Source organism: Microcebus murinus, chromosome 1 (genome assembly GCF_040939455.1).
Source record: "Microcebus murinus isolate Inina chromosome 1, M.murinus_Inina_mat1.0, whole genome shotgun sequence".
In the NCBI taxonomy this organism is placed as follows: Eukaryota; Metazoa; Chordata; class Mammalia; order Primates; family Cheirogaleidae; genus Microcebus; species Microcebus murinus.
The window spans coordinates 102,027,591-102,053,651 of record NC_134104.1 but is presented as its reverse complement, the minus strand read 5'-3'; the positions used below and the strand labels follow the sequence as shown (position 1 = coordinate 102,053,651).

General features: G+C 37.6%; 1 protein-coding gene across 2 annotated transcripts in view; it reads right to left on the bottom strand.

The window, feature by feature from the left end:
- The window catches only part of VEPH1 (ventricular zone expressed PH domain containing 1), a 216,420-nt gene that overhangs the window by 165,007 nt on the left and 25,352 nt on the right, over positions 1-26,061 (bottom strand). For both annotated transcript variants that reach the window (XM_012739772.2, XM_012739770.3), the window contains exons 3-4: positions 23,298-23,513; positions 11,528-11,702 (exon numbers count right to left, since the gene is read on the bottom strand). In XM_012739772.2, the coding sequence (XP_012595226.1) occupies positions 11,528-11,702; positions 23,298-23,513 (391 nt within the window). The remainder of the gene's footprint in view (positions 1-11,527; positions 11,703-23,297; positions 23,514-26,061) is intronic.

Genomic DNA, 26,061 nt, shown 5'->3' with positions numbered 1-26,061 from the left:
TAATTATTCCATGATATCTATTTTTTTCTTTTCTTCTTAGTAACAGAATTCTAGTTTTAGTGGCACACGTGGCCACTCAGAGTAAAGTCTACATTTTTTAGCATTACTTGCAGCTAAGTGTGGCCATATGACTAAGTTCTGATCAATGTTCAAATATTGTATGTGATTCCCTTTTCGTTTCTTTTTCTGTTCTGATTGGAATATGGCAATGATGGCTGGCATTTCAGCAATTATATTAGACCATGAGATTCTATGCAGCATTATAGAAGAGGCCTGGGTTTTTGATGATTGTGAAGTCACCTAGCCAGCCCTGGGCTCCCTGTCCCAGATTTCTTTAACATGAAAGAAAAATATACTTTTGTTTCATTTAATCCATTATTAGTTGACCACCCAAGCTATCTTGATCCTGTAATTTTTTTTTTATTTCGGCATATTATGGGGGTACAGATTTTAAGGTTTCAATAAATGCCCCTTTCCCCCCCGCCCCCCAAAAGTCTGAGTCTCCATCATGACCATCCCCCAGATGGTGCACATCTCACTCATTATGTATGTATATACTCGCCCCCCTCCCCCCTCCCACCTGCCCAATACCCTATTACTGTAGTACCTATGTGACCACTTAGGTGCTGTTCAGTTAATACCAATTTGCTGGTGAGTATATGTGGTGCTTGTTTTTCCATTCTTGGGAAACTTCACTTAATTGTATGGGTTCCAGCTCTAACCAGGAAAATATAAGATGTGCTATGTCACCATTGTTTCTTAGAGCTGAATAGTACTCCATGGTATACATATACCACATTTTATTAATCCATTCTTGGATTGATGGGCACTTGGGCTGTTTCCACAGCCTTGCGATTATGAATTGTGCTGCTATAAACATTCGAGTGCAGGTGTCTTTTTTGTAGAGTGTCATTGGATCTTTTGGGTAGATGCCCAGCAATGGGATTGCTGGATCAAATGGTAGAATCACTTGTATCGCTTTAAGATATCTCCATATTGCTTTCCACAGAGGTTGAACTAGTTTGCAGTCCCACCAGCAGTGTAGAAGTGTTCCTCTCTCTCCGCAACCATGCCAGCATTTATTGTTTGGAGATTTTTTGATAAAGGCCATTCTCACTGGGGTTAAGTGATATCTCATTGTGGTTTTGATTTGCATTTCCCTGATGATTAGAGATGTTGAGCATTTTTTCATATGTTTGTTGGCCATTCTTCTGTCTTCTTTAGAAAAGTTTCTGTTCAAGTCCTTTGCCCACTTTTTAATGGAGTTATTTGATTTTTTTCTTCCTGATTTTCGTGAGTTCTGAGTATATTCTAGTTATCAGTCCCTTATCGGATGCATAGGATGCAAAAATTTTCTCCCATTCTGTACGTTGTCTGTTTACTTTCATGACTATTTCTTTGGCTGTGCAGAAGCTTTGTAGTTTGATCATGTCCCATTTATTTATTTTTGTTGCTGCTGTGATTGCCTTTGGGGACTTCTTCATAAACTCTTTGCCCAGGCCAATGTCTAGGAGAGTGTTTCCAATTTTTTCCTCTAGAGTTCTAATAGTTTCATACCTTAGGTTTAAGTCTGTTATCCAGCGTGAGTTGGTTTTTGTGAGAGGTGAAAGGTGTGGGTCCTGTTTTAGCCTTCTACAGGTGGCTATCCAGTTTTCCCAGCACCATTTATTGAAAAGGGATTCTTTTCCCCAGCGTATGTTTTTGTCTGCTTTGTCAAAGATTAGATGGCTATATGAGGATGGTTTTATATCAGGATTCTCACATCTGTTCCACTGGTCAATATTTCTATTTTTGTGCCAATACAATATTGTTTTAATTACTACAGCTTTGTAGTATAGTTTGATATCTGGCATATTAATGCCTCCCATTTTGTTTTTGTTGCCTAGAATTGCTCTTGATATTCGGGGTCTTCTTTGGTTCCATACAAAGCGTAAAATTATTTTTTCTATATCTGTGAAGAATGCTGATGGGATTTTAATAGGTATTGCATTGAATCTGTAGATCAGTTTGGGTAGTATAGACATTTTGATGATATTGAGTCTACCGATGATCCTGTAATTTTTTAAATTAAAAAGACCATGCACTTTATTCTCTCCAAAATACTTGTAGCCTAAACTCAGAAAATATATTTTACAAAGTCTCAGAAATTTTGATATCTGACTTTTTTTTTTTACTAACCAATAACATTTAATGAGCTTGAGACTATACAAGTGCCAGCAAAAGAGGTAACTAAGAAATGTGTAAAACTGAGATAAATATCTAAAACCAAATATCAACACACTAACTTAGTTTAGCACACTGGCACACAGTTTCGTTCACCAGAATAGTTATTGAGAACATCGCCATATTATGACATAGTAAAATAATTGTGCAAGATGACTCCAATTAGAAGGAAAAAAATGTATGTGTGACTAACACATAATGCATTATGTGTATAAAATATTGCTTGTGTGTATTATGGTGAACAACTATCCTGGTTTACCAGGGGCTGTCCCAGCTTTAGCACTGAAAGTCTCACATCCTGAGAACCCCTTAGTCCCAGGCAAACTGTCTGTCACTCCAGTATATTTTTGTATGTCTGTCCAGTAAAGCAAGGTTTTGCAGACATGATAATATAAGAACTAAACACAATTGACATAGTTTCCTTGTCCATTACAATAGAAATTAGCTTGTAAGTATTAATTCCTTTAAAATATATCCAGAACATTTGATTACTAAGCATATATTGTAGAATTTTAGAGCTTAGTTATTTACAATTAATTACTTAATTGACTTTAACAAATAATTAGATTTGCAAAAAACCCAAGAAATTATAATTGATTTTTATTTCATTTCTTGTTAAATCTTATAATAGAAAGCTCTTCTTTGAGAAGTTTACTAAGGCCAAATGTTTCCAGAATTGCATTTTATCCACTTAAGAAATAGAACTCCTAAGGTTAAAAGTCTTGGTTAAAGTAATTGTGTATTTTCATTTATATATTCTTGGATTCAATGAGCATGAGAACTGAACTCATATTGCTGACCCTTGCATTCAGTTTTATAAATCTGAAGAAAGGGAGTAGAAGAAAGTTTGCTGAGCTTGGGGTCAGAAATCTAGTGTTTAAAATCCTGGTACCATTGCCTAGTAACTTACTAACTACAAGACGTTGGACCTGTCAGTGAATCTTTCTAAGTTTCAAATTAGCCAGGAAATTAGGAATAACAAGACTTGTTTGCCTTGTTGAAGGGTTATTAAGCAAATAATGTACATAAAAGTGCTTTCTAAACTATAAAATATTATTTGAAATAAGATAGTTATCTTAAAAAATATTTTTCCAAGTTGTTCCAAGTGGATAAAACATAAATAAGCAAACAAAAAAAAAGTACAAATACATGAATATAAGGATTCTCTGCCATCGGTGAAGAATTCAGAATTCAGCCCATGGATGTCCACATCTGTGCAGGCTTTTTTCTACTTCACAGCAACATCTGCTGGTGAAGTCAAGAAGGTGCAAACTCTGATTTGTACCAGAACCAAGACTTGGTTAACAATTCAGAAGGGGTCCTTTTCCGTTCCAAGATGTCTCTATTCCTTGATCCGTATTTGGATTGCCTTTTTATAGCATTACATTTAATATTTTCCTGTGTGTATTAATATTCAGGTTTGAAAATTCTTAATAAGATTGCTTAGTAGTTTGTTTCCTAGAATATTTGATTAATAAATTCTTTCCCAACAGCCTGTAATACGGTGAATTTAAAAACCTTTTCCTTTAAGAATAATTGTATCATGAATTTTTAATGGCTAAGCATCTCCCTAGAGATTATGAAACTCCATGAGTGGGTATGCTTCTGCCTCCTATAATTTGTTAATAATATGGATCTGGTTCATGGCAAATGCTCATGGCAAATGTCATTAGCGATGACAATAACCACCATGATGATGATGATCATGATGATAAGAAGAGGAATCATGGTAACCACTGAAAACTACAGGCCCAGTATTGTGCAAAGTATGGATATTTTACCTTATCCATACTGTGTGGTACATATTATTACTGCCATAATAAATGGGGGGGGGTTCATTTTTCTATCTCCATTTTTCTCAGACAGTTCACCAATCAATGATTTGAATATTGTCTCACACAGAGAAAGAAATGAGGTGAATTTATCATAATTAACTAGACAGTTTTTTCCAGGCTATTGCCAGTAAGTCAGAAAGGAATTTGGACTCTTGCTGAGATAATATTGCATTTTCCTTCCAAAGACTTTCTACTTAAGTTTCAAACCATTTGAGGTTATCTTGTGACTTACACCAGAGGATCATGTAAAAAGCACAGGAGAGGCATATTTCTTTATTATGATCACTGATTGAGAAATGCAAAAAAGGAATTAGATTTGATAGTGATGGTGTGCATTGCATCACAAAGTCCCAAATCAAAATTTGGAAAAGGCTTCCCTTTTTTTTTTTCCTTTTTCAGATAATGGCTGATAGTTATGAGTACTCTCATTTTAGGGGCCTTCGATAATATTGTCAGCTTCTTGCGTAAAAGATATGCTATCTCATGCTGCACTAAGCATTGGCTGTGCTTTTATTTTCCAATACTGGACAGGTATTACAGCTCATCTTCATATGGCAAAGAAGCTTGGTGCATTATTCAGGAGCAGTAGAAAACAATCCCTCTGAAAACCTCCCCTCTGAATAGGTTCTGATCTTTAAAAACATCAAATTACCCCTGATATGATTTAAGCAGAAAATAAATTCAGTGCCCAAGTGACATCCTTGTCTTATTTTTTAATTCAAGGGGAAGCATTCTTATTTTAATTCAAGGGGAAGCATACTTATTTTCTGAGTAACTACAATGTTAGATTAGTTTTTTGTAGATACCCTTTATCAGAATAAGGATGTTCCCTTTTATTGCTAGTTTGCTGAATCATGAATAGACTCCGAATTTTACTGAAGGAGATATTTAAATTTGTCTTATATATTTAGGTTTTTATTCCATCTAATATTAATTTATGCATGCTGTCATATGCATGATTGTCCCAGAACCATTTGTTGAACAGTCTATGCTTCTCTTAATGCAAAGATTCCCCTGGTGTATCAGTTTTCATATATGCATGGGTTTGTTTCTTGCTTCTCTATTCTAGTCCATGGTTATTTGTTCTTGCACTGGTGCTACACTGTCTAATTATCACCTCCTCCTCTTCTCCAACAACTCCCATCTTCTTATCTTATGAAATTGCTTTGGCTATCTGTTTCACTTTATCTTACTTATGAACTTTAAAATGAGCTTGTCATCTTTCATGGAAATCTCTGTTGGTATTTTATTAAAATTTCATTGAATTTATTAAAAACTTACATCTTTGCTACATCAAGTTCTGCCATCGATGAACATAGTATATTGCTCCATTGGCTTACCCTTTATTTAATTGTTTTCAATAAACTTTTATAATTTTATTCTCATAAGCCACATAAATCTTTCCCTCTAGGCATTATATATTTTCTACTTTAAATAATAGTTTTAATATTATATTTTTAATTTATTATTACTGGTATATAGGAAAACAACTGGTTTCTATAAATTGATATCACTTCCAGCAACTTTAGTAGAATTTCTCTAATTAGGTATAAAGATTTACTGGAGAGTATTAATATTTTCTACTATAAACAGTCACATTTTCTAGAAATAATGATTGTTTTGTCACTTCCTTTCTGATTGTTATAACTTTATTTATCTTTTTGGTCTAGGCTAGGGCTTCTAGTGCCCATAATAAATAGAAATACATAGAGTACTTGTCTCATTCCTGACTTTAAAGGAATCCATCTACTATTTCACCATTATACATGCATATATATTTGTATGTGTGTCTATATATATGTATACAAATATGCATACACTTAAATGGGTTAAGGAACTTCTCCAAAATTTCTGGTTTGCAATTTTTTTTCATGAATGGGTACTGAATTTTATGAGATGCTCTTACTAATCACATAATTTTTCCCATTTAGTCTTTTATGACAAGGAATTATATTTTGAATAGTAAGCCATCCTGTATTCCTGGAATAAACTTAACTTGATTATTATGCATTTTATAGAGTAGAGATAACAATAGTTCCTTTCTCATAAGACACTGGGGGAGAATTATATGAGTTAAAAGACCAGTACCTGGTATATAGTAAGCATTCAGCAAATGTTAACTGTTATTTTCTTTAAGCATTGCTAGAGTCATTTTGCTAAACATTTTTTATTTATGGTTTGTCCATCTATGTTCATAATTAAGATGGACCACAACTTTTCTTCCTCATGCTGCCCTTGTCTGGTATTGATATTATGGCTATGCTAGCCTTGTAGAATTAGTTGGAGAACATACTTCTGTTTCAATTATATGGAAGAGTTTAGATCAGATTATAATGATCTATTCTTTGTATCTTTGTTATTTGCCTATGAAGCTAAATGGGACAGTTTTTTAAAGCTCTTGTTAAATTTTTGTTAAAAAATTTGTTAAATTTTTTTTGTGGATTAATTTGAAAATATTGATATAATTATCTTATTTGATGTAGACATATTCAGATTTTCTATCCCCTTAGCTCTCAAGTATGGATCAAGATAACACTCTGATTATGCCTTTAATTCTTTTCCAAAAGTAAGAATTTTCCCTTTTACAATTTCCTTCTCACTGGGAGAATTCAGAGCATACAAAACAAACAAATGGAGTCTAAACAATTTAAATAAAATGAATTTGCATTTACATTTCATTACTTGTATATAACCATTAATCATGAGAAGTAGCAAAAATTGGCTTAGAAGTATTGAAATATTTGCCTTCAGGGATAAATACATGGCCTGTTTGACAAAATCTCTCATGATTGACTTATAAGCATAAAGGACACATTTGGGTTTTTGTTTTCTTCTTTTTTTGAAAAAAGTCAGAGCAGCAGACACATTTGGTTTTGAATCAGGGACATATATATATATATAAAATTTATAAATATATATTAATTAATTAAGTATATATTAATTTATAAATATATAAATATATAATATATAAATATATATATAATACAATTGTAAAAAATATAATCAACTGGCTGGGCATAGTGGCTCATGCCTGTAATTTTAGCAATTTTGGAGGCTGAGGTGGAAGGGTCACTTGAGGCCAGAAGCTTGAGACCAGCCTAGGCAACATAGTGAGACCCTCATCTCTACAAAAAATGGAAAAATTAGCTGGATGTGGTGGTACACACCTATAGTCCCAGCTACTTGGCAGGCTGAGGTCTGAAAATTGCTTGAGCCCAGGAGTTGGAGGCTGCGGTGAGCTCTGATTGAGCCACTGTACTCCAGGTTGGGCAACCGAGCAAGACCTTGTGTCTAATAGATGTATATATAATCAATGAAATAGTAGCAACCAAGTCTAAGGGGAAACACCACCAGTATACCACAAGGCTCACCTGACCTCATCTGGTCAACATTTTTTATGAGTGTTTTAAAATGAAGATCACAGAGGCTGTGCTTATAAAATTTACAGGTGACAAAAACCTTGGAAGAACTGCAGATACATTGAGATGGAAGAAATATCATCCTATAAGATTTTGACATGCCAAAGCAATGGGCTGCATCTCATAAGAAAAAGTGTAAAGTACTAAAAGTAAGTACTTACATAAGATTCAAAAAACCAACTAAATGGAGAGTGTGGCAGAAAGAAACTGCTGAATATGTTAAAAACAATTTTATAAAAAAGAAAACTGTAGAGATTTTAAATAGAAGTAAAGATGTGATCCTGTGATTGATTAAAAAAAGTGAATTTGATTTTAGGTTACATTAAGGCAAATATAGTTTCTCAACAGGGAAGATAAATCCATTTTAGTCCTCACAGGCAAGATCGAACCTGGAGTACTATGCTCAGCCATGGACTCCAGAGTGTGTGATGCCCACAGGAAATCCAGAGCACATTCAGGGGAGGGCAGCCAAGTGAAGGGGGGGGCCAGGTACATCTTGCAAATGGAGTGAACTGAGAGAGAAACTGCGCATGTAATGCCTGGGGAAGAGAAGAGGGGAGTGCAAGTGGGGAGGGGAGTGGTAAGATGTGAAAGTTGTGGCCCAATTTTTGAAAGCTTGTCAAGTGAAAGAGAAAGTAGGGTTCATAATGTAAGGAGAGAGGCTTAGTCAAAAGTGGGAGGCCAGAGGAAGAAAGTTTTCATTCAACAAAAGGAAAAAATATCTAATACTCAGGTTCGTCCAGAGATAAAGTGGGCTTTCACAGAAAATAGTGAGTTCCCTCGCCCTAAAGGAATTCCAATTTAATGAGGCAATCATGATTATCATCATCACCATCTCAGCTAATATTTATCAGAAACTAACTGCATCCTGGGGCATTATCTCATATAGTTGTCTCAATATCTCTATTGACATATGAGGAAACAGAGTCTCAGAAAGATAAAAATACAATTAGCATTTGGTGGAGCTGAGATTTAATTGTAAAAGTAGGTTTTAGAGTAAAATGGCGAGGGTTTGAATCTTTCTTTTAACTTCTCTGAGCTTTAACTTACTCGTTTATAAAATGATATGGTGGACATTTCTGGTTTCTCAGGCCCCAGTATTCATTCACTCCACTGCTGGCAGCAGCCCTGAATTCCTTTTGGGGATCTACCCCTTCTCTATTCCCCGTCCTTGTGGTTCTGCTGCAGCTGACCCTCATCTCCTGATTTGAGAGTGGCTCATGACCCAAGCCGGCCGACTGAAGTACAGTGTCCCCCGGCAATGATGATGGGTTGGTTCAGAAATGGTCATGTGGTCTCTGTCAGATCAAACAGAGAAAGTGAGACTGGATATGGACTTTCTTTTGCTTAATTGACATTCATGACGATGTGACTAGAATCTGTGGAGGCCCCACACCGTGAGACATGAAAGAGAAACCAAGCCACAGGAAGCAGAGCTGAGCAGTGACTTTTGGGACCACCGCTGAGCCCTGAATCAAGCCATATGGGAAGTCTGATATACCCATGGACTTTCAGTCCCATGTGCCAATAAGGTGTCATTGTTGCTCCTCCTCCTCCCCCTTTTTCTTCATCAAGCCATTCATACCTGGGGGTTTTGTCACTTAAAATACTACTAACTGGTAAAATGGGTAATAACAGGCCTTCTGTTATGAGGTTCTTGTGGGTATTAAACAATATAATGGATACAAATGGCTTAATACAGTATCTGGCATAAAGAATGTATGCAATAAATTTTATCCATTATAGTTAATGTTGTTATAATAACAATTATAATCGTTGAATGGTTGACCATTCAATGTTTTTTGTAGAATAGAAATATGGGAGAATGAAGATTGGTATAGTATAAGTCAAAGAAGGTCTAAAGTGTAGAAAAACTATAGGTAATGAAGAAAAAATCCCAACGATGACTCCTAAGGCTGTTTGGCAAGGACATAAGACATATTTGCATAGCAGAAAAGTTACTGCTCAGAGACAGTGACAAGATCCCTTCTGCTTTGCAACTCAATATGTCATGGGCTCATGTGAGTGATAGTAGAGTTTCACAGTCACATCAGTCTTAAAAATCTAAATCCTGAAATATGTAGCCCCAACCTTTTATAGATCAAGTTGCCATTCATTTTATGGTAATTTTCATAGTGCCAGATCAAATCAACCAAATCATTTGCTTATTTCAAATGTTTGCAGTACATTTAGAAAGCCTATTTTCTGTTTCAAAGATTTCTTTGTAATTGAAAAAGCATTTTTAAAAAGCCAAATAGATGAGCTAAGTTCTTGGCAGCTGTAAAGAGCTAATGCAATTTTTCACAAATCTGTTACTTGCAAGTCTGACTATTATGGTTTTTAAATGTGTGGTGTGTGTAAGTGTTTGTAATTCCTATAAAATCTGTTCCAAAAATGAAGCTAAGTTGGTGGAAAAAAGCACAATTGCTTTTCTAGACTTTTAGCAAATTTAATATCATGTATAGAGTAAAATTAGTAATTTAATCCTGTAGCCAAAGGAAATTAGAGATGAAAATACTGACTAGTATTCTTAATGACAAATCTTTAGAGGGAGCACAGGTTGAGTGATACATTTCCACCATCCTGCTGGAGTTCAGGCTGATCTGGACATCCAGCAGATCACTGGAGTAGCTGATCATAAGTCTGGGGGTGATGCTGAGAACTCTCCTTAGGAATGCCTGGTACAATGAACCTAAGTTAGGAACAAAACCTTAGCCCGTGGCAGGCAGTAGACATTTTGAGAACTGTAGTACCAGTTTGTTGGTAACCCAGACTCCTGGGTGGATAACTCAGTCTCAGAGAAGAAAAAGAGAATTTTAGGTAAAACAGAACCAACTATTTTACTGCAAATGTGGTAACACAGTTTGGCACTGCTCTGGGGCCTTTCTACCAAGGTGTAACATCAAAACAAAGACTGGTGTTCTCTCCCATTTTGCCACAGGCTGCCACATGCAACTGGTGAGCTGAGGACCGGTGGCTGTGCAAGCTACAGCTGGCTCAGCACAGGGGCTGCTATCCCTGGCAAGGCAGCATGGAGCCCCCTGGAGTGGAGTCCATTCCTGGGACCTCCACAGCAGTGGTCTTAGGCTCTACCAGGCTCAGGATGGTGAAGGAGGACAGCACCCCAGTGTGCTGTGCCTGGAAGCAGAGGTAGAAGCACATGGGCAGCAGGGGCTTGAGGACTGCTCTGGATACCTTGGGAAGAGAGCACACAGAAAGCCCTTAAGAAATACTCGGACTGACAGCATTTACAGGGGGTTGATTCCCACCCTGAGCATGTGAGGGGTTGTGTCAGTAAACTGGGCGCTGAGATACTCACGGGGGCACAATGCATTTTTATTAATGAGGACTAGGGACATTTGGATGCATATAAAATAATACTATATATTGTTCTCTGACCCTAAATCCAAAATACATGGTCTCTGATAGATCTGAAACCAAAGGGAAAAAAAGAGAAGACAAAGATAATACTGTGCATGGACTAACTTGACCTTCTCTTTCTTTCAAATACTGGAACAATTAACAGAGGTGTCCTGATTTGATTTTTTATGTTAGTATTTCACACATTTGTAAATAAGTCTGAAGGCATGTCCACATTTAAGAAGTAATTACACACTTTCTGGTGTATTTTCTCTAACAAAAGATAGTTCTTGCTTTTGGAAAGAAAATGAAGAAGAGGTTTTCCATCTACCACTGACAGCTGTAGCACATGTTCCACTCAGTACATAGAGACAAGCTCTCCACAGCTGGTAGTTGGGCAAGGTGACCAGAAACATGGAAAACACATTTCTCCAAATTGAGAAATGTAGACTTGGAAGGAAGCTTACAACTCATCTAATGCGTCCAAGTAATTCATCTGCCCTGGGGAGAGACACAGATTCAGCCAGCCCAAGTGACCTTTTGCATGTTCACAAGTCAACTACAGCAAAGCAGAACATTTAACTTGCTTCTAATACTCTAGGTCTCACTGTCCACCAATCATAAATACTTCATGAAATACTTTTAAATGACTCCTAACACATGTCCTCAAGCTCAGCCTTTTCACCATACCTTGGAGAATGCTCTTTACTATAACTTCTGTGTGATCAGCCAGGAGATCCGCCTTGGAAATTGCAGCTAGGGAGAGGTAGTTGGACATGTTCCTGCACAGTTCCTTGGTGCCTCTGTGGAGGAATTTCACTGCAATGGGGATGGCTAATGCCATCACAGGGGGCCGGTTGTAATTCTGAGGAAATACAAGAAAGCAACAAATAAGTGACTCATTCATTCAGGTATTCATTCAAAAAAATATTTATTGAGCTAAGACCCTAGAGTGCAGCTGTGAAAACACAGGCCCTGCCCTGTTTACATTGTATTGGGGAACTCCAGGAACTCTCGGTCTTATTTGGGAGACCTAAAACAAACAGGCAGTTAACAGCCTGGGCTGATGAGGGCTGTGACAGGCAAAGTGCAGGGTGCTAAGGGAGCAAAGAAGGAGCACCCAATCCAGTCTTTGGGGGTGTCAAGAAAGACTTCCTGGAGGAGGTGATCTCTTAGCTGGGACATAATGGATGAATGGGAGATGGCTGGGTGATGGCTGGATAAAGAGCAGACAGAAAGAAGGAAGAGCATGTGCAAAGGCACAGAGGCCAGGGAGTGCGTGGTGCATTGGGAAGTTGTAAGCAGCTCAGCGTGGCTGGAGGGTGGTATGTGCCAAGAATCTGTGGGGGGAGGGAGGGGAGGCAAGGGGTGGGAGAGGTACAACAGGGCATGATCATAAAAGATCTGACATGTCAGGCTAAGGAGTTTGGAATTGATCTTTACGGCAATTGGGAGTCACTGATGAGAGCTATAACTCTTCAGATTTATACTTGAGAAAACAACCAAAGGAATGTTGAACAAGTTGCTTTTTGGTTGTATCTTAAAAACAAAAGTTTCAGCTAATGAGATTTTGAAGAAAAAATAAATGAACAAAAGACTAAAATCTAAAGGAATGCTGGACCCTAAGATAATTCCCTTGTTGATTTGCTTTGGGACTGAACATATTTTATATGTCATTACATATAAAATAGTGCTATCAGCATTCAGTTACCTAATTAGGGAATATTTGGAAAATACAAGTTTTTTTCTTAAAAATGAATGACCATCAACCAAAAGCTCTGACCATCAATCTCACCTCCTAGACTGACTATACAGAAAAAGTTGCATAGCGCACAGTGTGTTTGGGGAGCTCACTTCCTATTATTATATTATAAATGACAAGTGGTTGTTTTTCTCTGTGAAAAGTGCTTATCTTTCCACCCATGGAGTATGCCCTATAGTACCTCCTACAATTTTGGGTTTATGGTAGGTGCTCAATATTTACCAAATTGATTAACTAATAAAGAAAATGTAAATCTATTGGGATAGTTGTAACTGGGAACATAATGTGGTAAGAAGGGCAGCTGATGGAAAAGCAAGACTCTGGATTCCAGTCCCATCTCTACCACCATCTTGCAGGGTGATCATGGAGACATCATCCAACTCTCTATGTGCCACTTGTAAAGTGATTATCATCATCTTTTCCAATCAGTCTTTTAAGACTTGATAAAAGAAACTCAAAGCAGACATGACATCAACTGCTTGACACAGACTTTCTAGGCTGCTGAGGGATCACTGACCTTGTAAATAGGGTCGAGTAATGACTGCCATCCAAATAGAGATCTACCTTGGGGTAATCAATATCTAAGTTTGTCTGCATGAGATTGAGAGCATCGAGGGAAAACCTACAATGGTAGATAAGGGGTTACGACAGAAACTACTAACTGTCAACTAATAACAATTTACCTCCTTTTCTTTCAGTAATATATTCCTGAATTTCAGTTGGGATATGACCACACAGCTAAAGGTTGCATTTCACAACCTTCTTTGCAATTAAATGTGGCCATGTGCAAAATTCTGACCAATGGGATAGAAGTGGCAGAAACGTGTTCAACTTCTAGGTTACTATTACCACGAAGTAACTTGGCTTCTTATTCCTTTTTTCACTTTAATTCTTGTTGGAATGAGTATGTAGTATCAAAGATTGAAGGAGATCATGAGTTAGAAACCTTGTGTTGAGTAATATAGAGAAAACAGAAGAAGACTGGGTTTGTGATACCATAGTGGCATCAAATTAGCCCTGGACTGATGCTCTTAAATTGATTGATGAGAGACAAAGTTCTGTGTTGCTTAATCCACTGTTATATTTAGATCTTTGTTATAGCAGCTAAGCCTGTATCCTGATTAAAACAATGCAAAGCCAGGGCCATGTTCATTCTTCAACTTTCCTTTGTAGCTTAAAGAGAAAGTTATATAATGAAATCTAGAATTCTATATGTATGCATCACTCCCTACAATAAGGACAAAAGAAAGGACATGAAGCAAAAATTGTCATTGATACATATGGTCCCTGGGAAATATGTCATCTTAGAAATGGAACAATTGGGTCATATTCGATATTCATATGGGAGAAAAATATATCTTGACATCTATATTTGCATTAACAAAAGTCAATCCCAGACAGATTGCAACTCTAAAGGTGAAAAATAAAACAACAATGGTAGAAAAGAAAACACAGGAGAACATCTTGATGGCCTCACAGTAGGCAGAGATTTCTTCAAACCTAACTAAAAAAGTATTAACAATAAAGAAAAAGTCATAAAGTGGATAAAATTAAGATCTTTTAATCATCAAGAGATAGCACTAAGAAAGTGAAAAGATAATTTAACTAGTGAAAGAACATATTTGTAATACATTTTTACAACAAAGGTCTACTAGTATTCAGAATATGTACAGAAAACTCTTCCAAATCAATAAGAAAAGAACAGGCAACCAAATAAAAAAAAATAAACAGAGGACTTGAACAGATACTTTGCAAAAGAGGATACCAAAATATCCCCAAACATGAAAAGATGCTCAATTTCATTAATTAATAATTATTGTTTGGGTTCTGATTACAGAATTGTATTTCGTGAGAATTTATCCAAAGATAATATGACCTCTTTTCTGAAAAAGAAGTATAGATGTATAATTTCAGATATTCTTTTTTTTATTTATTTATTTATTTATTTATTTATTTATTTTTTTTTTGAGACAGAGTCTTGCTTTGTTGCCCAGGCTAGAGTGAGTGCCATGGCGTCAGCCTAGCTCACAGCAACCTCAAACTCCTGGGCTCAAGCGATCCTTCTGTCTCAGCCTCCCAAGTAGCTGGGACTACAGGCATGAGCCACCATGCCCGGCTAATTTTTTCTATATATATTAGTTGGCCAATTAGTTTCTTTCTATTTATAGTAGAGACGGGGTCTCGCTCTTGCTCAGGCTGGTTTCGAACTCCTGACCTTGAGCGATCCGCCCGCCTCGGCCTCCCAGAGAGCTAGGATTACAGGCGTGAGCCACCGCGCCCGGCCTCAGCTATTCTTTTAAGTGGACTCAAAAGTTAGTATGAATACAGGATTGAATGTTTTATGCATGTATTATATAAATAGCCCTTGTCTTTGGGTGTTATGAATGACAATGACATGCAACAGTGGATTCAATGAAGCCAAGAGTATAATAATGGTGGTGACAGTGTGAGGAAGATGACTCATTTATTCACACTGAGTATGGGAGTCAGGTAAAGTAAATATTATGGGATATTATGGGATAACTGAGGTACTCAGATACATGTTCTTGTGAGAGTTAGTGAGTCTTGAGAGTGATAACATTGTATCATTCATATCTTGATGTTGAATCTATAAATCCTTCCTGAAGTCACAGAAAATATTATTGCTGTGGTTTTTACCCATCTCCAAATCATCAGCCACTAGACTTCTGCCCAACATCCATTCACCTTTCTTCTGGAGACTACCCTAGTTCCTTTCTGGGGAATTGTCCAAGAGTACTTCTAACGAAGGCATTTCCATCTTTGATCTCAAGGATGATCAAGTGACTCACACACTGACCAGTCAGAAAATCACATTTTCCTGGTCCAGACAACAGGCTCAAGGATAGGCAAGTTACCAAATTATAATTAAGGAGCCATGAAAGGTCCCTGTGAAAGAGATTCTCTGTCTTCTGCTGCATGTAAAGTACTGAGAAGGGAAGATTAAGAGTAATTGCCACCATCTTGTCAGAGCAGCCATAGGAGAGAACCTGCATGAGACTCTGAGAGAAAAGTTGAGAGAAACCATGTCCTTGTATTATCAGTTGAGTCCCATGCCTTAGGCTGTGCCTGAGGCCAGTTCTATCCCTAAATTTTCTAAACAATCAATTAAGTATCATTTGCTTAAGCTTTCTCCCACCCCCAGTCACTAGAAACAAAAATAGAACTTATAAATCTTTAATCAATCCCTGGAGTTTCATCCATTTTCCAGATTCAAGAGTCAATCTGACTTCTGAGCAAAGAAAATAGGTGTTCTACAACTTAACTTGATATCTCACCATTGAGGCAGCCATTTTGAAAGCTCTGGCCCCATTCTTTGGTGACAAATCCTGTGTCTAAATAGCAGTTCTATCCAGTAGGTCTCTGTCCTATCTAAGAGTTCCTAACACCACCAAAGTACCAGGACCATGGCCTCCAGCCAGTCTTCTCTGATGACTTCTCTGAAACCCCTCAGTCTCACCTATATAATTTCATGGGTTACTCCTATAGGAAGTCAATCTCTCCACTACATGTAGGTTTTTTCTAGTTTAACATTTTTTTATCTGACATATTTTTGTCCCGGTCATGACTGGTCAAAGGCCCAGCTCTGAGAGTGAAACACAGCCACAGAATTCTACATTGTCCTCCCTTCCAGTGAATTTAACTGGGCCATTACTGATGCGATGAACTATGAGACCTCTCTGAGAGGCTGGCTGTATCCCTTCTCCAGGGGTCAGCCTCAGCTTCAGAAGTTTGGACATGTGCTTGGCCAGGCCACACATAATTGTTTGGATTCACTGAGGTAAACTCACCAGAGAATTTCTAAAAGGCTGGTGCATAACCAAGCATGACAATGTACTCATCCACAGTGGGGGGCTTTCCTAGGTCAAACCTAACTAAAGTATCATTTTCACATTTTCAGGACACCAAGGAGCAGCCAGATTAGAAACCAAAATGTTTACTCATGGGCATGAAATCAGATCAAAGCAGACAGAGATCCTTAGGGATATTTCATCTAGGTCATGGTGACATCTGACTAAAATAACACTCCTGTCCTATAACTGAATCCCATCTCTGGTGACTGGAATTTTCCATTTATTAGATTCAGTGTCTACCTCCCTCTCCAGTAGTGCCGGGTAAACATGCCAAGACAGTGATTCCACCTTGAGCATCCTCTTTTTAATATGCTCTTCAAACACGTGGTGTTTAGGAAAACCAATTGAGGTGGTCATTTTTCTCAATTATGTTCTATCTCTGCTCCCTTGAGTTATATTCAAGTTACTTATTAGAGCATTAGGTGTTCCCCAAACCCCCCAGTCTCACTGATATAATTTCTTGGGTTACTCCTATAGGACACCAATATCTCCACTGCATGTAGGTGTTTTTTTCACTTTAACTTTTAGATGACATATTTTTGTCCTTGGGATGACTGGTCAAAGCCCCAGCTTTAGTCCATTGTGAGAGTGGAACACAATCACATAATTCTTCTCAGAGCTTTCCAACAAAGAGCTCTATGTCTAAGTTTATTTTCTGTACTCTGGGTCTATCACCAAGAACAGCTTGCAGGTAGAGAGGTACACATCTTCCATCAGAGGACTGTCTTCAAGCACAGGTACCTGTAACTTTCTGAGAAACCAGACCAAAGGTAGTGGCATTGGGAAGTGTTCCCTACTTCCTGTGAACACAGACAGGCACAGTGACAGATCAATGGAAATCAGTATTCCCATCAACTGATATTCGTAGACCATTATTGCTAGCAATAATGAAAGAACAGGCTATCTTAACAAATTTGGCTAGATGTTTTAGAGAAAAATAGTGGGCAGCCATTTAAGCCTTTGAAGTATGGTTCCAAGTAAAGTGTATAAAATCCCCCCAAATATATAATGTCATTATTTTTTTAAAAAATATTAGCACACTCAATTTTTTTATTTTCCTCCCATATGTCATTTGGAAATATTCCAAATGACATGAAAAGTGAAACATTAAGCAAAGAGCAAATAGTTCATATAAACCCCCCAAAATTGCCACCAAAGGCTTTCAACCTGCAAACTGTCTAGCCAGTTTCTAGTGCATCAAGAAGCTATGGGCACTGCTGATGGCAACAGGATGTAGGGAAGGGGTTGGGAGGCCAAGATAAGACTAGACAGATGAGGGTCCTACAGATCTAACAGTGACCAAACAAGCCTCCTTTCAATGGGAGAGCTTCACTTTCAAAGGCAGCAAAAGGAAGTACTAATGCAGTAGATCTCAGGCCCATGGAATTATTTTATCTCTAGAATTATTTGGATCACAGAAATACTAATGGCACACAGGCAGAGAAAGCCCTATGATTATGGCTTTACAAATAAATCACTTTAACAGCAGCTGATAATGCCAGAGCCTGTGGCCAACCTTGCCCTCAGTGCAGACGTGAGAATGTTGGTGTGAGTATCGTCTTACACATAGTTTGGTGCTCAGGGAGCAATTCAGGGAAGCATAGCCTAGAAATAAAGACTTACTCATGGGGACAGTTATATCTAGCTGTAGAGTAAAAACAAGAGGGCCTTGTCTTATGGATGCCAAGAATTATATTTCTTAACTAGATTAGCACCAATTTGAGCTTGTGGTGGAACTTTCCCTTTTGAAAATGCATTCTGGGAACGTTTCCCAGTGTTTTAGACTTGAAAGGAACAAAGCTAAATAGAAAAGATGTCTATCTGAGGTGATAGCAGCTAAAAAGCTCCTTGGCTCTCAGGCCTTGCATTCAACGAAGAGCTATAAAAAGGATTAAGCTCAAGAAATATCAAACTTCATTTACTAAAATAGAGTTGTTTGGTTAATTCATTCAGCATAATCAAGCACAGTCAAACTAATTTTGGATTTACATATAAAATGGTCAATTCTTCGCAGCATAGCTACATGTAAAATCTAATTGGCACATATGCCTGAATTTTTCCAGTGTATTTTCTGACAGGTAATAGTGATCAGGCCTCAGGAACCTGGGGGTGTGTATCCTGGTCTCCTCCCATTTCATGCTGCTGTCTGAGGATTAGTTACTGAAACCTACACTGGAGAGCAGTGTATCTGCTGTGGAAGCCAGAGGGCAGTCACATCCCCTGAGCACATTCATTCATGCAACCATTCAATAAATATTATCTGAGTTTCTACTATGTGCCAGGTACTATGCTAGGCACTGGGACCACTTCAGTGAATAAAACAGAGCTTACGATTTGGGGAGAAGAGAGACAGGCAATAAACACTGGCTATAATAAATAATTACATCAATAGCTTTTAAGAAAGTGTGGAGTGCTGTTTTAGAGTTGTCTGCAGATGATGATAATGATGATAATACCAACCGAAGTTAATACTCATGCAGCCCTTCCTATGTCCTAAATATCTGATCTAAATATCTGTCCTAAATTTAAGGTCTATTATTCATTTAATCCTCACAACAACACATGAGGCAGCTCCTCTTATCATCAACATTGTACAGATGAGGCAATTAAGGCACAGAAAGATTAATTTGCCCAAGATCACACTGCAGCTAAATGGTAGAGTGGCAGTTGCCTATTGAATAAACTTCTAAGTTAACATAACCAGTCCCACCTCTAAGAGTTGTGAAGGAAATGCTCTCAACTGTCCAAGGCACTTAGTGCCACCCAGGGGCAGTTTTCATCGTCACACAGCATTGGCTAGGGAAGAGGAACAGAGAGGACTCAGTGTGGAATCAAGGAGACTGGGTAGTGGGTCCTTCTATAAAGAAGAAAAAATAGATACTTTCTGGTTTTCCAGCAATGGATTTGGGGATTATTTCTTTCCCCTCCTACCCCCAGGCAGTCCCCTGTGGTTACTACTGTAGAAGGAATGGGGGAAGAGATGAAATGCAAAGCTGATTAAATACATGGCAATGACCCTGCTAAGTGATTTGGTTGGGGAAAAGGCTGTAACTGCTGTAACCAGTACAGTGAGGATAAAGGCAGGCACTGGCTCTCAGCCTTCATGATGGCTGGCCTGTCAATGCTCTAGAATTTCATTCTAGTGTATCAGCTATGTCAATAATTGTAATGTCCCTGAGGTACATTTTACTTTTCATCAACTCTCTGCAAATTTGTATTTATCCTAGAATGTAATATGGCTTGTGAACATATCTTCCCTTTTAGGATTTTACAAGGGCAATGACATGGGTAACAACCAACTCCATATAGATACTTTGACAGAGGAAGCTGTTAACCCTAGATAAGCTGCAGTTTGAATTAGTTACTTTCATATAGCAGGTAGACCACAAATAGAGATTGCTTCTGTACTAAAAGATCCTCTTCATGTGCATCTATCATCACCAGTTAAAAGTACTGGACTTCAATGGTTTGATGTCTTGAATGGACCTAGCTGGATGCTTATTTCCACTGCTCGAGAAGACTGGATTTATTTGTTAGCCACAAACCATTACTTTTATTGAGCACTTACTATGTAGCAATGTATTATGTCAACACTTTATATGTGATATAACCTTTAACCTTCATAACAGTCCTGAGCAGTAGTTATTGTTACCTCCATTTTGCAGATGGCAGAACAGAGACTAAGAGAGAGAAAATACCTTGCCAATTTCTCATCTTGGTAAGACCAAGATCCATATGACTTTGAAGCCTTCAAGATTTAAAGTTCTTTGCTGTTCTACCTCTCAATATCTCCTGAGGCAGTCAAAATTTCAGACTGGGAGATGATCTGATTCAATTCTTTGTTTTATCCATGATAAGTTGAGAGACTTGTCTAAGGACACAGCATATGGTCCAAGGCAACAAAACAGAACTCACAAGTGCATGTCCCATGTACTGATTTTGTACTGAGGAAGTTGAAGGTGAGTTTTGGAATCTTAAAAGTTATTTTAAGGTTAATGTGGCAAATTCATAAGTTTAGAGATCAAGAAAAGAAGGAATTCAGCATAATTACCAATTAAAAGGGAATAAGAATGGCTTCATGAAGTAGGTTTGAAGGTAGGCTGAAAAAGGAAATTTGTGGGAGAAAAAGAAAAGCGTGTGTGTATGAACACATTTTGCTTATCATGACAGTCAAGTGGCCAGAAAAAAAAAATCTAATGAAATGGCCAAAGGTGTTGGAAAAATAAATGGCTGGGCACGCCTGATCAGATACATAACACTGGGTTTGCTTACCTTGGGAGATGGGGTGGGGTTGAGAGGGAGTCACTCTTTTTGTACTTTCATTTTTTACAAGCTAAAAAATGCTGAGTACCTAACTTTTGAAAGTTGGTCTACTGTTTTATTTCACTGAAAAAATAGAACAAAATGAGTCTTTTGGATTTCTACATGGCTCCTACAAGAACCTAAATTAAAAGCAGTACAAGATCATCTTTTGCAATGTGTACTGCGAGCCAAAAAGTTCCCCTCAAATTTGATAAAAGGTGAATACAAGTTCTGCGACTACGGTTTTGCCTTTGGTTCCTGGGGCTGACTTTCTGGGACCACATCCCAGAGGTGGACTTTGCTGAAAGGCGAGTTTGCCTTTAGGGCCTCCTGCCTTCCATTACAGCAGCTTCTGTCTCCTCCTGAGGCCACACCATGGACACCCCATGCCCACACTGGCCCAACAGGCTGGGGTTACTGCCCGCTTCTGTTACTTACCCATCCTGCTCAACCAACAGTCCTCTCCCTCAGCCCTTCTCTCTGTCCCTTCCCGAAATATCAGCCCTTGACCTCAGGACCAACAATCGTACAAACTCACTTACACTGAGTGTTTATCCTCAGTAAGTTGATTCTCTACCCTATCCCCACCACCTTTAAGCAGGAGACATAATGCCTTACCCAAAATAAAACATCCCTTCATGTTAGAATTTTGGGCATTTTGGAAGAGAGCACATTTATAATTCTCTGATCCTGTCCTAATTTCACAAATCTGTACTTTTGTACAAGCTATTATATTTTTTTCTGCTTAGAATGTCCTCTCATTCCACCTTGCCTGTTTGGTGAAATTCCTGCTCACAACTCATAACTATTTTCAAACACGACCTCCTTCCAGAAAATCTTCCCTGACTCTAGAACTGTGTTAACACAGGAGACACTGACCAGAGAAAGCCCCTGAGCACTTGATATGTGACTAGTCCAAAGTAAGATGTGCTAAAACACACACCAGATATATATATACACACAACTTAGTATAAGAAATGATCGCATTAATTGTTATATTGATTTTATGTTAAAATGACAATGTTTTGGATATATTGGGCTAAAAAAAATATATTATCAAAATCAATTTCATCTTTCTTTTTCATTCTTTTAAAGTAACTACTGGAAAATTTACAATTGCACATGTGGCTTGTGTTTGTGGCTTGCATTATATTTTGGACAGCACTGATCTAGAGTCTAGACCAGTGGCTCTGAACCTGCAGAGGGAGCTAGAAAGTATGGCCGACTTGTAAGTATTTCTGAATGTCTGTGGAATGTCACCTTAGAGTGAAATAGTCTATGTTTTTTTATGTATATCAATAATATATTCACAATCATCAATGAAGACCAGACATATCAGATCTTTGGTGCTTCATCAAGCAGTATTCATCTTTCATCAATTTTGCTAAAACCCTCATTTCCTCCCCACTCATGCCTAATCCTGGAGACAAAGAAGAAACATTGTGGTGGTGCATGTAGAATCTTTTGTTGAGTTGACCAGTCCTAGGACTGAGCAGATAAAGTGAAATAAAATCCAGCTAAGCATGCACAACTGTGACAGAATAAAAGAAGAAAGGAAGCTAATGTCAGCTGTCACACACAGTGCTAAGCACTTTAACACAACCAGAATTTCTTGAACTGTGCTCAGTGGAACACTGGCTCTGAGGGATGTTCATCAGTGTTGTGTGGGGCTGGGGAGAGGAAAGGAGCTTCCGTGGTCAAATCAAATTGCAAGATTCTGGCCTAAACAAAGGTGACCAGATTTCTTCACTGAAGGACTTGACAGAAACTTTAATATGTTGTGAAATACTGTGATAGCTCAAAGGGGAAAAATTGAATTCAGTGTTTCCCAACTACTTATTGACCACAGAAATTCTTTTGAGAAATACCTATCAACATCATTGATTGGTAAATTTGTTATAGATACTGTCATTTAATTTGCACTTTACAGGGAGGAAACTGTGGTATAAGAAATTAAGTGACTGGCCCTAATTTCCATGTTATGCAACTGATTCATGGCTGAGCCAAAATTCCAAATTTAAGTTTACACCAGAGGAGGGAATTAAATATGGTCAGAACAGGCAAATGTCATCATGAAGCATTCACTCTCTCTCTCTCTCTCTATATATATATAGATATATATATACTTTAAAATGACTTAGTCACTTCTTCCCACATTTTTTGAGTTCACTGCCTTCAGTTCAGTCTCTGCTTCCTTAAGAGATCTCTTCTGAATTTCCCAGTACTTCCCCTTTGGATCTTGGTACATATTTCTTTACTGTTAGCTTTTTATGTCTCCAAATAGGTTAGAAGCTTGCTGTAGTATTCCTTTGAATTCCCTATAGTGTGTCTTGAATATAGTAGCAGCCTGATAGAACTTTCTCTGTTAATTACCAGCTTGTCCAGCTTAGCTATTGATCATTTGTGGTATCTTTTAACAGTATCTAAATGCTACAGAAACTTCGGCTCTTGGTTCAATGACACCACGTGTTCAACCAAGCTGCCAACCCAGTATCAAATAACCTGATACTGAGTGCTGACATACCTGTAAAATGCAACTCATGATATCAGATGCTATTTTTGCGTGAGGAGTGTCTTCGTCTTTCCCGGAGGGTCTCAGGTTGTGCTCTAAGCAGGAATCCCAGAGTCCCACAAGGGCCTTTGCGTGCTTCTCAATGGACTCTGTTTCTCTAATGGCTGTTGTGATTCTTGTGATACAGATTTCAACGACTGCTTGGTCATTGTTGTTGGTTTGGTAATCCTGTTTAGAAAAAAAAACCCTTTATGTTAAATAATATTCTAGACTAGAACAAAATATTCACTCAGTCTATTACCAAATTGGTACTCCATGCTGTGTGCTAAGGAGTGAGGGTGTAAAGTCCAATACTGGAGGTTGTGATCTTGTGGAAGAAGGCAGGTATGCAAACATGCTGCAATGGAGCAGGCTCATCCTATCTCTGATGCACAGGGAGCAGTGAGAGTCCAAAAGAGCAAAACTATTCATTTTCACATAGGTTTAATCTCCAGGAGATTTCAGATTCTAAATCCACTACAGGTAGGGGTTACTTTTTTTTTTTTTTTCTTTTTTTTTTGTTTTTTTTTTTTTTACGTGAACAGAAATACAGAAATGGTAGGGGTTACTTTTAACTCTGACATTTCAGGAAACTATGTGAAATGTTTCAAGTTACCCTCCAATTTCCCTTCATCATTAGCCTTCTCTCTCTCTTTCTGAACACAGGAGAACACATCATTTCATCTCTTCCTTTTCTACCAAACCCATTTTAGCTTTCCCCATCTAAATTTTACCCCTGTCCCCTCAAATACCTCATCATCTTTACTGAAAGATAATAGGACCCTCCAAAACATATTAACATGCAACACAGGCCCATCACTTTAATTTGGAAAATTGATCTGTGTACTCCACATGGTGGATTCGCAAAACTGAAAACATAACAGAGCAGCCAAGTGTTTAGATCCTTACATTGTCACATGCTTTCAGAGATGGGAAGTGATGGGGTTTTCTGTCCAACTGCAAGCTCCAGCTCTAGCAATCTTGCTTTTTTTTTACTACTATAGCTAATGGGCAGTAAACATCTTGTACACGAAGTCTTCTCTACATTGCAAATTATTTATAGCCTAGATTTTCCAGAAGTGGAAATTTCTGAGACAAAGTACAGAAACATTTTAAATGCTCATGATACATACAGCTAAGCTATGTTCTAGAAAAGCCTTACTAATTTAAATACCCATCAGCTGGGATCTCCTCATTGCACATTTGCAATAACAGAATATTTCTAAAAGTGAGGTTTAATCTTTCTACATGCTTATTGGCCATTTGGAATTCTTCGTTTGGGAACAGCCCACTATATATTATGTCTATTTTTCTTTTTTTTTTTTTTTTTTGAGACAGAGTCTCACTTTGTTGCCCAGGCTAGAGTGAGTGCCGTGGCGTCAGCCTAGCTCACAGCAACCTCAAACTCCTGGGCTCAAGCGATCCTTCTGTCTCAGCCTCCTGAGTAGCTGGGACTACAGGCATGCGCCACCATGCCCGGCTAATTTTTTATATATATATCTGTTGGCCAATTAGTTTCTTTCTATTTATAGTAGAGACGGGGTCTCGCTCTTGCTCAGGCTGGTTTTGAACTCCTGACCTTGAGCAATCCGCCCGCCTCGGCCTCCCAGAGAGCTAGGATTACAGGCGTGAGCCACCGCGCCCGGCCCTCTATTTTTCTTTAGATGACTTATTTTTTTTTTTCTTTGTCTTCCTTTGGTGCAGTATCTTTTTCTATTAAGGATATTAAGTTAACATTTGACACTTGGTTGCAAATATGCTTCCATGTTTTATTATTTCTAGGGTTTTCTTTGTGCTATTCATTGACATGCTAAAATTTTAGATAATCGAATCTGTCAATTGTTTGGAGTTTCATTGTTTTTCTTTTTTTAAACTGGAAATTTAAGTTGTTTAAATTATTTATTTAATACATGATACGAAAATTCAAAAGATGTAAAGAAAAAGCAAATAAAAGGTTTGCAGTAAAAAGTTAGTGTCCCTCCCAGCCCTGTTCCTCATCCCCCCAATTCCTTTCCCAGTGGAAACCAGACTAAGCAATTCTTCACATATTTTCCAGAGGCATTCTGAGCACATGCAGACATCACCCACACAGTCTCCTTTCTTTCAGTGTGATTCTTTTAACAGCTTGTTCTAAACTTCAAAAAAATATTTTTCCTTATTCAAAAGTTTAATAAAAATTACCTCTCTTTTTTTTCAGATTAAAAAAACTTGACAAAACATTCAACACTTGTTATTTTAGAAATTACTCTTTTAACCATTCACTTAGCTCTTAAATCTATCAGGTATTTATAGAAGTAAGTAAAGATGTATTATTTTTAAATAGCTAATCTAATTTTCCCATCATCATTTATTGAATAATTCATTTCTTAGTAACTGTTTTTATACATCAGGTTCTATTTCAAAGCTGTCTTTTCTGTCTGTGTGTGTCATTTCTCAATTCTTTTACAATATTAATTTTGCCACTTTCCTTATATAAACTCCAAAAATTTTTAAAGGTGTTTCTGAGTGTGTTTTATGTCTTTTTGTTGTTGCTGTTAACATAATCTTTGTATTTTTTTGTTCTCATTAGAACTCTTAGCTACTGCTGATTAAACGAACCTATTGCTTTTTGTTTTATTTTGTACCCAGCTGTTTAGCTCAACTATTCTTAATGATAATACATTTTCAGATCATTTTTTTGGGTTTTCTAAAAAGATGTCTGTATTTTATGCAGCCTTTCTGAGATCTATAACTTTCA